Genomic DNA, 12699 nt, shown 5'->3' with positions numbered 1-12699 from the left:
TCAAATTTAGAATTCACCGTTTGATACCTTTAAAATGTTCTGCAGCATTATTACATGTGATGAAGGAAGGCAGGAATGTGTAAAGCCAGTAACAGTTCAAACCCTGGTTCAGAAGCACTGTGAAATGCTGTAGGTGTGGATTTTAAAAACACTGTCTGTATATACAGTGATCAATGGATGAGTTTCAACATTTGTCCTATTCTTTAGCAGCCACGCCTTATATATTCCAATATTAAATTGTATGTTGTCTCAAATGACACTCTTGATATGCAGCCCTACTGTGGCATCACACCTGTAACATCAATACAACTTGTTTTCCCTGTAATATGACTTCGCTAGCTGCTCATACAGAATCCTCGCATGCTGGTACGGAGTCATCGTCATGCTTTCTAGCTTTTAGTGAGCGTCAGAGCTGTACTACGAAGCAAGTTTGACATAGCCAGGCTTTCTTTGTGTAAGCCAGCTCGACACAAACTGAAGCCCCAGTCAGAGATCACTGAACTTTCTCTTTCAGCTCAGACTTTCTGCTTCAGACTCTGCACGCGTTGACATGAAAAGGAGGCGTTTTAACGCGTCACGTGACTCTTCTTCTGCACTAAGCGAAACGATCGTGTGCAGCTGCTTCAGTTGTTGTTATGGAGAACAATGAGGAATATAAAAATGCGTGACGGTAAAAAGCGTCGCTTTTGCAACACAGGAGTGCAGGTAGAAAACTGTCGAACATGTTAATATGTAATGTTTTACAGATGCAGTCGCTTATTCCCAACTGATAGTTAAACTTAACATATGTAAACAAAATGTTGTATAGAAGTGCATCTAGGTCCGACACTGTCCCACAATGCAGGAAATCACTTTAGTTTTTGGCCAAATCAAAGCCAAATCAGTGTTATTGATTGAATATTCTCTGTGATAAATACCAGTAGAGTAATCCATTTTCGCGGCAGTGTAAACGGACTTGACAGCAAATCAGAGCCAAACATAAAAACATATTTGTGTGATTTCTGCATTGCGAAATAAATACTTATGACTGTATAATAGTCAGTAAACGGTTTGGTTCAAGGGAGACTCTCTTTCCAGCCAATTCAAATCAGAAACTCTGAACGTAACCTGCTCCAGACCATCAGGTGAAAAGAGAGCCTCCTTCCTGACACTGAAAACCTTAAACATACCTCACAAACCCACTATCTCACTTTGTAGTACAGCCCTCGAGTGTTTCACACGTTGCTGCGTCATTTACATTGACTCCTCTTTTCAGAATTGATTGTTCAGGACACTTAAGTACAGGAAAGTCCACAACCTGCTGTGATAACACACTGGTTACATTACTGACCTCTTGACAACCTGATTTCTGGTTCTCACAACCACTTTTTTTCACTTCCACTTCATTATTTTTTCCAGAGTACAAGTTTCAGAAGAGTTTGTTAGAAGTCCCGTAAAGAGCTGAACCAGGACTGGGGGCCACGCAGGAGGAAACGTTTTGGTAAGTGATCAAGTTAATGTGTCATGATGGGATTATTTGCTTGCCTTGTGCTTGTGATTAAATCTCTTGGCAACTACAGTGAGATCAGTTGTTTTCATGTATTAGAATATTGTCTTGTGTGCAAACTAGGTTCACACTCAGTTTCAATTCAGAGGAAAAAAAAAGGGAAAGAAAAAAAACTCCCTTAAAATGAATTTCTTATGCTTACTTTTTACATTAGCTTGTGTAACACACAATAAAACTCTCCAGTTAAATAAGAGATTCCTTTGTTTTCATTAAAGAGCAAGCACAACAAAGACTGTGATTAGAAAACACTGCAGGCTCTGTTGCTGCTTGGAGGGTGTGCTCTTAAAAATAGGTCCTGGTTTTGCCCCAACCTATCTGCTGTGAGGTTCATAGGTCACTGCTGTCTCATGTTAATAAACACTGTCTTGTCGGCAGCGTTGAAGTAGGCTTGTAACCACACTTCACGTCCACAGCTTTGAGTCAGAGCGCTATCATTCACTTCTTGGCCAAATCTAATTTGACACACCACTCATTCAAGAGCAGTGGTAAGTAGACATGCTTCTAGCTTCTGGTTTTAAACGAGAATGAAGTCAGTGTCAAGTGTTTTGCTTTTAATGCAGTTGAAGTCTCTTTGCTGTGTTTAAGGCATTTTCGAAGATGTTGTTTAAGTGTGAACACGTTGCTAGCGGGGCTCCTCGGCATTTGTTTTCCTGTGATTTGTGCAGAAATATCCGTAATCTTTTTGAATTAAAAAAAAAAAAGTGCCCATTGTATAACCCGGCATTACATTACTGAGCTACTGATGAGACTCTCTGCTTGTACACAAGCTTTTGATCTTGTTATATGGGCAGAGGGAACTCTATTATGAGCTAATAGTCATCAGCTGATTAGCTATTGATGTCGTCGGGACAGTGATCAACCTTTGATGAATAAACTGAGGCTTTGTTTTTTGTTTTTTTTTCTCCTCTGATGAATCTTATCTCAGTGTTTCCTCTGTGTAGAAGCCGGGTAGATAGAAATACTGTGTTCATATTCATTCACAAGGACTCAGTGGCTGGAATAAGTTATCATCTGCTCTGTGTTAAATACATACGTGTAGGTATATTCTGTGCATCTTGTGTGCGAACAAACTTTTCCGCCAAGACAATAAATTCTTCCATATTGTCGGATAAGTTGAAAGTTTTAGTTGAATAGATCAGTGAAGATTGGTAGATTTGTTTGCTGTTTTTTTTCCCCACACTTAACCAAAAAAAACAACTTTAAAGCTTTAAAGTAAAGCTACTTTTAAGTGAGTCATCTTTTGTGCCCTTTCCTCTGGGTTTTTGTTTTGAATTTTTTTTAGGGGTATCCAGAAAGAAATCGCTGTAGTCATATTGTTTTTTTGTTGTTTTTGCTGCTCACATAAGCCTACAGTTTGCAATCTGTTCTTTCTAGCCTTGACAGCTGTGAGGAGGATCTATCACCCTCTTTGTTTTGTAGCAGTATCTGTGGCCTGCACAACACAAATCTATTCCCTTATGATGTGCATGCTGTAAATCCAGTATAAACTTTACTAACAAGCTGGCTGCCAAAGGCATGTGTGTCCGTCTGTGTGTGTGTGCGTACATGCGTTCGTCTGCTGTGTGTCATCTTGCCATTTTCCAGCACTGTTCCTCCTCTGACCCTCTTTACTCCTCTCCACCACCCCCCACCCCACCCCTCATGCATCAGCCACCCACGGGCTTCACAAGAGACCTTATGAGGATCATTTGACTGGAATGATATTGCTGCTTCAGGCTTTTTAAAGTAGGGGGGGGGAAACAAGCAATTTGTTACACAATTCTCAGTAGAGTTTATTGTGCTCCAGAAGGCTCTCTGATTCAGTTATTAGATCTGTTATTCTAAGCTAAAGGTAGCAGCTTTGAACGTTGTGTTTATCCGTGACTCGCAGGGTTATTATCCAAATCAGTTGGTTTCTTCAAAATTCTACATAACCTGCATGTGTGTCAGTGAATTATTGACGTGGCCTGATCTGATTCAGTCGGCTCAGTATTGATCGCTGATTTAATCAGGACTGTTTATCACTCTGATATGAGTAGTTCCTAGTCATGGTGATAATTATTGTAGGTTATTTGTATACAGGGTTCCCCATATGAGTCAAGGTGACATCCATCGTGAGTGTGGACTCCAGAGAGTTTGTGTTTTTTTTTTTATATTTAACCGGACCATAATTTGCTGTTACTTTTCAGTTACTGTATGATTTAATCATTGTGATTCTGTTGCACAACTCAGCCACTCGGGGAAAAAAAGCAAACAAAAAAAACAAAGTTAGCTGAGTTTAGTTTGACAGAAAGAGAGATATATTGTTATGAAGGTCAGTGAAAACATAACACATTGTGTGATATTTTCATTTTATTTAACAATTTCCACATTTCCTATATTAACATATGAGTGAATATTGCAATATTTAAGCTCAATCTTAAATAAAGTGAGCATTCAGATGATGACATAGACGTTTAAGTTCTTTAAATTTAAAATTACGCTTTATTGTTCAGCCAAAAGAAAAAAAAAATTCTTTTGTTTCAAAAATTAATAATAATTCAAGAAACTAAAAGGCACTCTCCTTGCAAAACAGTTTAAAAACCTTTATGCAAATGACAAAATTACACAAACATTGACGATGCTTTTACAACCCACGGATAGCGACATGAAGAAGCTCCTTCTTCCGTTTATTTTACGAAGTTTAAAATTATTTGTTGTAGCTCCAGAAATTGTCAGTCTGCCAGCCTACTGGACAACAATAATCCAAACGCCTGCCACTACTCACTACTTTAGAATTCTCAGATTGTCGAACCCCACATGCTGTAACAACACATCGTATGGAGTCTGTGAAACGATATTCAGAAACTCGAACCCACCAGGAAAAACAGCCTGACTGATGTTGTTTAAGTTGTTTTCCTTATTTATCTGTTATACACTGAACAAAAATATAAACGCCCCATGTCAAATATTGTTGCCATGTGGAGTTAACAACTGTAAATGAGCATTTGCTGACATTTTATTGTACAAAAGTTGTATTTCTCTTGATTTGTGTATAATTTTTAATCCAACTTGCTGACAGTGAGCATTACTCAGTGAGTTGTTTCTTTACTCAGTACATGGGTGGGGCATGTCCAGTGGGTGATCAGATGTCCATCAGAGCAGTCGCTGCACGGCTCAACGTCTGTTATCGGACCATAGGCCGTTTAAGAGTTTGTTTCCAACAGACTGGCACTACTGCAAATCGACCTCATCCTCGTCGGCCACGTGTGACCACTCCAGCACAAGATCGCCACATCCGGCTCGTCCATCTGCGGGATCGGCTAAGACCAGCGACACACACGGCTGATGAGACTATTGGTCTGCACAACAGACACATCACACCTCAGACTGTCCGTAACCGCCTACGAGAAGCCAACTTGCATGCTCGGCTCGTTCTAGATCTCACTGCTGTCCGGTGTAGGAACCAGCTCGCATGGGCGAATGCACATGTCCGATGGCCCTTGGCACGCTGGAGAAGAGTGATGTTCACGGATGAATCCAGGTTCCAGTTGTATCGTGCAGATGGAAGATAGCATGTCTGGCGACGCGTGGGTGAACGGTTTGCAGATGCAAGTGTTATGCCCAGGGTTGCCCATGGAGGTGGTGTCATTATGGTGTGGTCAGGCATCACATACGGGCATAGAACACCATTGCACTTCATTGAAGGGAACCTTAATGCACAAAGATATCAGGACGAGATTCTCACACCAATTGTTGTGCCGTTTGTGCGCTAGCATGACATCACCTTTCAACATGACGATGCCCGACCTCATGTTGCCTGCATCTGCATGGAATTCCTTCAAACAGAGGACACTGAAGTTCTGGACTGGCCTGCATATTCACCAGACAGAGCATCTTTGGGATGTTCTGGATAGGCGTGTCCGGGACCGTGTTCCAGTTCCAGGCAATGTGGGTCAGCTCCATGTGGCACTCCAGGAGGAATGGAATAACATTCCTCAGGCCACCATAGACAGTCTGATCAACTCCATGCGAAGAAGATGTGTTGCTCTGAGAGATGCAGCTGGCGGACACACAAGATGCTGAAAAATTAAATTCCTCAACCTGAACATGTTTAAAGGACTGTCAATCCACTACAAATGGCCATACCACGATGTTATCAATGCCGATATGAAGATCAGTAATTACTGAAAATATATTTTGAGTTTCTCTATATATTGCGTAACCCAAATGCTCATAAAACTCTTATATTTGACATGGGGCGTTCATGTTTTTGTTCAGTATATGTAGTAAAATTAGACTCTAACAGTGCACACAAGTGTTTGAAAATCCCTGTTCATTCTCACCAAGACAAAAGAAAAGTGGTACAAATTCTAAAGCTGTTGTTGTCTTCTTTCTGCAGGGGACCAGAAGTTAGGGGACAATGCGAGTCCACGTGCACACGAAGTTCTGTTTCCTATGTGTGCTCACCTTCCTCTTCCATCAGTGCAACCACTGCCATGGAGACGGACATGGCCATGGCCATAGCCACGGTGGTGGACATCACCATGATGACCACACAAACGCACACAGCGACCTGCAGATTTCTGAGGCTCCATACGTGAGAGGTACCACGGTGTCCCCGGCGTCCGATAGTCCTCAAGGGGACAGCCTAGAGGAGGAGCAGCGCTTTTATATCCAGCAGTTGTTCAGGCGCTACGGCCAGAAGGACCGCTTAGATTTCCAGGGATTTCAGAGTCTGCTGATGAGCTTGGGTTTGGGAGAAGTAAAGGTGGTAAGTGTTGATCATGAGGATCTGGGTCACGACCACGTAGCCCACCTCGACCTGCTGGATGTGCAGGAGGGGCTGCATTCACATTCATCCACCAGTGAAGACCCCAACCATGGCCACCGGCACGGCCACGGTCATTCTCACCACAGGCCAGGCTCCCACCACTCACACACAGAACGAGCTCCCACAAAGTGCAGCCAGACTACTGTTGCCAGTCCGGCTGCTGGTGCTCCCACAAAACACGATCACGACCATGACCACGACCACGCTAAGGTAGAGGATAGCCAACATAAACATTCTGAAGGACATGTGCAGGATACACATGTCCACGACCACAGCGATCACAGCAGTGGGGATCATGGACACGACCACAATCATACTCATGAAGCGCACGCCGGCACAGACAGCGCTCCTGTCGACCAGGAGCAGCTGCCCTCTGCTCATCTGGAGCCGTCCCAAGTACCTCAGGAGCTGCGGTCCTCTCCCGCCCCGACACAAAGCCGCCCCAAGAGGCCCAGGAAGACAACAAGGGGCAGAGGACAGCGAGGTCGAAACAAACCTTCTCCTTCTGTCACACCTCCATCTAATGGACACGACCATGGACACGACCATGGACACGACCATGGACACGACCATGGGCACGACCATGGACACGACCATGGACACGACCATGGACACGACCATGGGCACGACCATGGACACGACCATGGACACGACCATGGTCATGACCATGGACACGACCATGGACACGAGCCTGGACACGACCATGGACACGACCATGACCACGACCATGGACACGACCATGACCACGACCATGACCATGGACATGACCATGGACATGAAGATGGACATGATTCTAATCACAAACATGACCATCCGCATTCTAATAAAGATAAGAGAGAAGCACCAGGAGAACCTGCTGCACCCACTTTGCCGGCCCCCGCGCTGCCTGGACATCCAGGGGGACTGTCGCATCAGCATGAGGAGGTAGGAGTTTTGTTAGGTTTCAGGGCAATTCAAGAACTTGTTTGTCTCGTTTCTATAAACAAAGCAATAGCTCCGTGGTTCCTTGTCCTAGCTACCTGGTAATACTTCTGGCCAGTTCAGGTCAAATGTAAGTCAGATGTATAGTGTAGAGCATTAGTCTTGGATATTTTATTAGTCTGTACCTCCCTGCCACAAAACCTGTCTTAACTACAACACTCATTCTCTGATGGGTTACAGTGTAGCTTTCCAAGAAGAAAACTTTTTTTTTAAATTTGAAAGATAGACAAATTAATTCCAGTGTTGAAAAGCGTTCAGATTTCCCTTCCCCCATCTATATGTTCTAGTCAGTCTGATGACTAGCTGACACTTTTCCACTTTACAGGAGCTGAGTGTTCTTTCTTTCGTGGCAGATCACAGCCTAATAGTTCTGATGTTCTTATACGGTCAGAGGTTTTGTCCCCCTAATGTTTGCTTTTGTACTACATCCTTCTGCTTTCAGTGTTTGAACCTCACCCAGCTCCTCACCTACTACGGCCTGAATCCCGACGCGCTCATCTCCCCGAGCCAGTTCACCTATCTGTGTCCTGCCTTGCTCTACCAGATAGACAGCCGCGTCTGCATCCGCCATTACCACCAGATGGACGTGGAGCAGGAAGCCTTGGAGCCCGTTAGCTCCGGTAAGAGCTAAATATCCCGTTGATCTGGTAATGGAGAAGGCAGCGAAGTTCAGTTTTTTTAATTGTGTCAACCACGTAGAGTCAGTCAGGAATACTTGAGATATAGGATCACCCAACATGTAAAGGTAAAGAGACTGTTTGCCTGCCGGGTAGTCGTTCTTGTTTAGTCATTGGAAAGCATGTGCTTATCCTTACTATGGGGTGTAAGGTTTTCCCAGTGTGCATTGAGAGCCTCTTGACCGAACCAGTTTTCTGCAAAAGATAACAACCATCAGTGCCTTTTAACTCGTTGGCATATCACCACATTTTACTTACAGTCCACTCAGCGCGTTTGATCTGTTGTATGAGAAAACCTTAATTGGCCAGTGATAGCATCATCTCCGTGAGCGTACCTCAGACCACACCTTTATCTCTAAAACCTAAATGGCAGAAGATAGGTTTTAAAAAAACAGGACAAAAAATCACTGAGAACATAAGATTATTGAAACACAGAATGTAATTAAAATTAAATTGAAATAATGGGGTATCTTATAGTAAAGTGATAGGGATTTGTGGCCAACTGTTATGGTCTTTATCTGGTGCCATCAGCCAGAAGGAAAATCTTCATAAGTGGGGAACCACTGGGACGCCACCATAAAGGGTTTGTAAACGTGATGATGATATCAGGACGTATAACCTGGAGCTCCTCTCTTGGGGGAAGAGTGGCGAGCCCGCATAATAGAGTGTTTACTTGGAATAATCAAGCTGTATTTTACACTAATAAGAACTGAAGCCAACCAGGAATTATAACCACCGTCCCCTGGGTACGGCCACTATTGTTGCCTTCATCCGTTCTCATTTTCAGTTCACTGATAGGGCAGTCCCTCTGCGGGTGAGGATCGCTTTTCTTCTCATTTGTGCCATCCAGAACTGCGGAGTGAGCGCTCACAAGAGGGCCATGAGCACTGACATTAGTCTGGAAAACAGGATATTGAAAGTCAGCACAAGCTTGTTTAATTTGAGAGCACATCTAAAGCTGTCCCACGTCTCACCCGATGAATAGGCTGCTGCGAACTTATCCCGTGTTTCTTGTATTTCTACAACGCCGGCGCTTAATTAACTTTTATTTACAGATAAAAGAAGAGCAAACGAATGTAAGACTGTAGAATGGGAGAAGTTCTAGTTGGAGCATTGTTTGTTTAAGCCTCCACGGTGTCACAGGTGTAGCACAGGCATGGCTGTTTAACAGTCACACAACACTGAACTGTTATCATATCACAAGCGGGCCTTTTTTTTTTTCCTCCCCGTTTGCTGTAAACGGTGCTCTTTGATCTTGATAACACAATCACACTTCCACGAAACTATCTCAGTCCACTCGCGCATGTGTAACCTTTATTCGTGCTCAGAAGTTTCGCAAAATCACATGGCATGCAGTTCGTTTTTTTTCAAAAAAGGAAATCCTGTTTCACATTATCACTTTAGGTAAATTGTAGTTAAATGGCCTTTGAGGTGTGGATAAAAAAACAAGCATGGCTCTGTTGGTGAAAGCATCTTGATTCATTTACATGTGACGCTTGATGCAGCGAGCGTTTAACATAATTATTAGTTAATTGATTCTTTCAGTCAATCACCAGTCCCAGTGAGCATACGCATGACTAATGGCCATCAGCGCCAGTTGATGGACAGCAGACGTATTAGGAGAGCTGATAGGTGTGAAAACTGATGTGGATGCGACGCTCAGGTACCCAGAAAGTTTCCGAAGCAAAACTCGTGTTCAGAAAAGTGCAGCTGGAATGACAAAGCTGTCGGTTTGCCGGGTCACGCGCCGCCGTCGTTAAAACCGTACATCATGTGCTAAACGCTCAGGATCGTCTCTTCATGTAATCGCTCGTGATTTATTTTTGAAGCTTTGTGTTTGTGCCCTTGTTATTAAATTATGTTAGTTGCCATGGCAGTGAAAGAGCGATCCCATCATGTGCTGACCATTTTTTTTTTGAAATCGCAAAAAGAACATGTTTGTGTCCTTCCGACTCTGTTAAAACTTTCCTTCAGTGAGCTCTTGTCGTCTCCGTTAGCATTCTGATCACATCCCTGAAACAGTAATATTCAAAAAAAAGAGGGAGAGGAAAAAAAAAGCTGAAATGAAAGAGACTGAAAGAGGAGCTATAAAGCACGAAGGTCAGTGTTAAGTCCTGCTCGGGGACCTCGCACTGTTTCTAGGTTTATGAGAATGCAAATTCTACACTCACACTTGTTTTAGGGTTAATGAGTTACAGGGCATGGCAGGAAAACTCATAAAGCCATAAAAGCTTCAATACAAACCAAAGCAGGACCAGTAATCTCACTTTTCTGCGCGCAAAAATGCAAACCGTAGCACATGCTGCAAGTCTGAGGGGCTTTGTGTTTTGTGCTACATTAGGTTTTGTGTATAAGTGGGATGAGCATGGAAATCTTTCACTATAGATAACACAGCTTGAGATGTATCGTGAACCTGTGTGGTCATGTTGCATTCATACCTGTTTATGTTCTGTATCATGCCTGCAGTGTTTTAGTTTTAATTTATGTTGTGCGAGATAGAAGTTAGGGAGCTACACCTGCACACAACGTAGTAACTTCTGCAAAAACTAGGATTTATTTTTTTACTCTAAATATCGAGTAATGCTTTTATTTTATTTTTTTAGCTGCAAAAAAGACTCACACCTTACAGCTGTGCACGTAATGTGTAGCAGCACAAGCAGCAGGCACTTAAGTTCAATTGTGCGGCTGGAAGAATTCCCTAAATGTACGCCCTCTTCAATCTTTAATTATTAAACACACACACTCCCCTCTGGAGAAACCTGCATCACATGTGCCTGAGGCTGCAGCGTGCCATCGCCGCAAACGGTCATAAAACGGTAATGACGGCGGCGAGGAAGACGGCGCAAACAAGGCAAAAGGGCAGGAATGGCGCCTCATTAGTGCAAAAACTAGAGGCGCTAGATTTGAAAAAAAAAAAAAAGATGCACCAAGACCCAACCGTAGACATCGCCACACGCTGCAGAGCTACCTCTCATTTACCTCCCGCTCGCGTCCATGGGGGGAACTCGGAAAATTCGCAGTTCATTTCTTTCTGGTCCCCCACCCCTCTCTCTCTTTTTGCGCTGTGCCAATTAAGAGAGCCTGAGCAACACCCTGGGCCATTTTTCTGAGCCATGGCTCACAGGAGATGTGTAATTGGAGAGAAGACACAGGCCAGTTGGTCTCCTTCTCCTCTCTTCTGTTCCCTCATCACCGGCTTCAATCGCCCTGCTGCAACCCCCTCCCTGCCTACCTCCACATCTACATACACACACACAAAGCCACGACTGCATAAAGGTAATGAGATAGAGAAGTAGATGAGCTGCGTGACTGTGAAGGACCTGCAGTGGTGCGCTGATGGACTGTCTTGACTGATATACAGCTTCCTCTCAGGCTTACGCCGTGTTCCGCCTGGTGGCGACAAATAAGAAAGCAGTCGGCTGTAAAACCTTTACTTTTGTAAGGCACTTTGAAAACGGAGGTAGCTAAACGAAAAAGGGAAGGCTTCTTAAAAGACACAACGACGAGGAAGTGAATTCAGCCCTGATGATGAGTCTCTCCTCATAATGTGGACATTCAGTAAACTGGAGCTTTCCAAACAGTCTGCTGCTTAACATAAGAGTTGTTTTTTTTTTGAGAAATGGGCAGAGCCTCAAAAAAAAGAAGAGTACAAGGTTCACATGAAGACAGGCCGGCTCATTGTTCTTACCGAGACACGTGGCTTAAAATATTTAACCTTTACACTCAGTCAAAAAACTGGACTGTCACTTGTCCCTTTAAAGCCTCTTCAAAGACAGAAATCAGCACTCTTGACTTTTCTAATCAACACAAAGTCTGTGTATGTTGCGATTGAACAAAATGCTAAGAGTGTTAGCGGCAACGCACCAAAGAGATGCACGAAAACACTTGCCAACAGATATTAAATATAGACCGATGACTCTATTGTGCGATCACAGTTGAGTACGCGTTGGTATTTTTGTCGGCTGATTCACCTGCCGTGCACGTGGAAGCCGGGTGAGCGGAGCAGCACGGCGTTGTCATTCATTATAATAGCGATCAGCTGCTGTTTCCGTCCCCTTTAAACACACACACAGCGGTTTTTTTCCCCCTCAGAGGTATTGTCAGGGTCACGCTGAGTGTCAAATACAAAAAAGGGAAGAAAAAAAAAGCTCAAGTGTACTGTATGGCCAGGAGCAGAGGAGGACTCTTTGTCTTGAAGTTTTTTAAAAACACTCTGAAGAGCCTGTTGTGGCTTCAGTTCTTTTTAAAGTCGTTGCAATGATCCACAACCATCTGCAGTTTAATACCACCATTCGCTCTTCGGTTTTTCACATTTAATGTTGCATTTATTTGTTTTGTAAGCTGGCCTCTGGTGAAAATCTGTTATTTTACAGTGTTAGTGTGTCCATATTGTGGTTTTTTTTTCATATGCTGGAAGACAAGTCATGAACGGAATAAGCAGTCAGCATAACGGCTGAACATTTCCACCTGGAATCTGCAGTGCATTGGTGATGTTAAAAAAAACATAGCATGACGCTTACAGGTTTCTTACAGAACTCAGGAGAAAGTTGACATTTTCATTTAGTTACACTTGAAAACTAATCATCAGAACAAAAATAGTTCTAATCTATGAATTCGTAAACTGTGATCTAACCGTGATCCTGGTAGTCATCAACAAATACATTACGATTTTTAATTAGCTACACGTTTTATCTGACCAGTTT

The 12699-nt window shown here is 43.3% G+C and overlaps 1 protein-coding gene across 3 annotated transcripts in view; it reads left to right on the top strand.

Moving 5' to 3' along the window:
* The window catches only part of slc39a10 (solute carrier family 39 member 10), a 36642-nt gene that overhangs the window by 11139 nt on the left and 12804 nt on the right, over positions 1-12699 (top strand). For 2 of the 3 annotated variants that reach the window (XM_008289781.1, XM_008289783.1), the window contains exons 2-4: positions 1399-1480; positions 5907-7262; positions 7762-7939. In XM_008289781.1, coding sequence (XP_008288003.1) covers positions 5928-7262; positions 7762-7939 — 1513 coding nt within the window. In that variant the 5' untranslated portion in view covers positions 1399-1480; positions 5907-5927. Of the gene's footprint in view, positions 1-1398; positions 1481-1906; positions 2032-5906; positions 7263-7761; positions 7940-12699 lie in introns of those variants that run through there. The other variant, XM_008289782.1, reaches the window with a different exon arrangement.

The sequence above is a fragment of the Stegastes partitus genome, unplaced genomic scaffold, assembly GCF_000690725.1.
Source record: "Stegastes partitus isolate 25-593 unplaced genomic scaffold, Stegastes_partitus-1.0.2 Scaffold636, whole genome shotgun sequence".
NCBI classification, from domain to species: domain Eukaryota; kingdom Metazoa; phylum Chordata; class Actinopteri; family Pomacentridae; genus Stegastes; species Stegastes partitus.
Note: the sequence above shows the minus strand (reverse complement) of the source record. Positions and strands in the feature narration are given on the sequence as shown.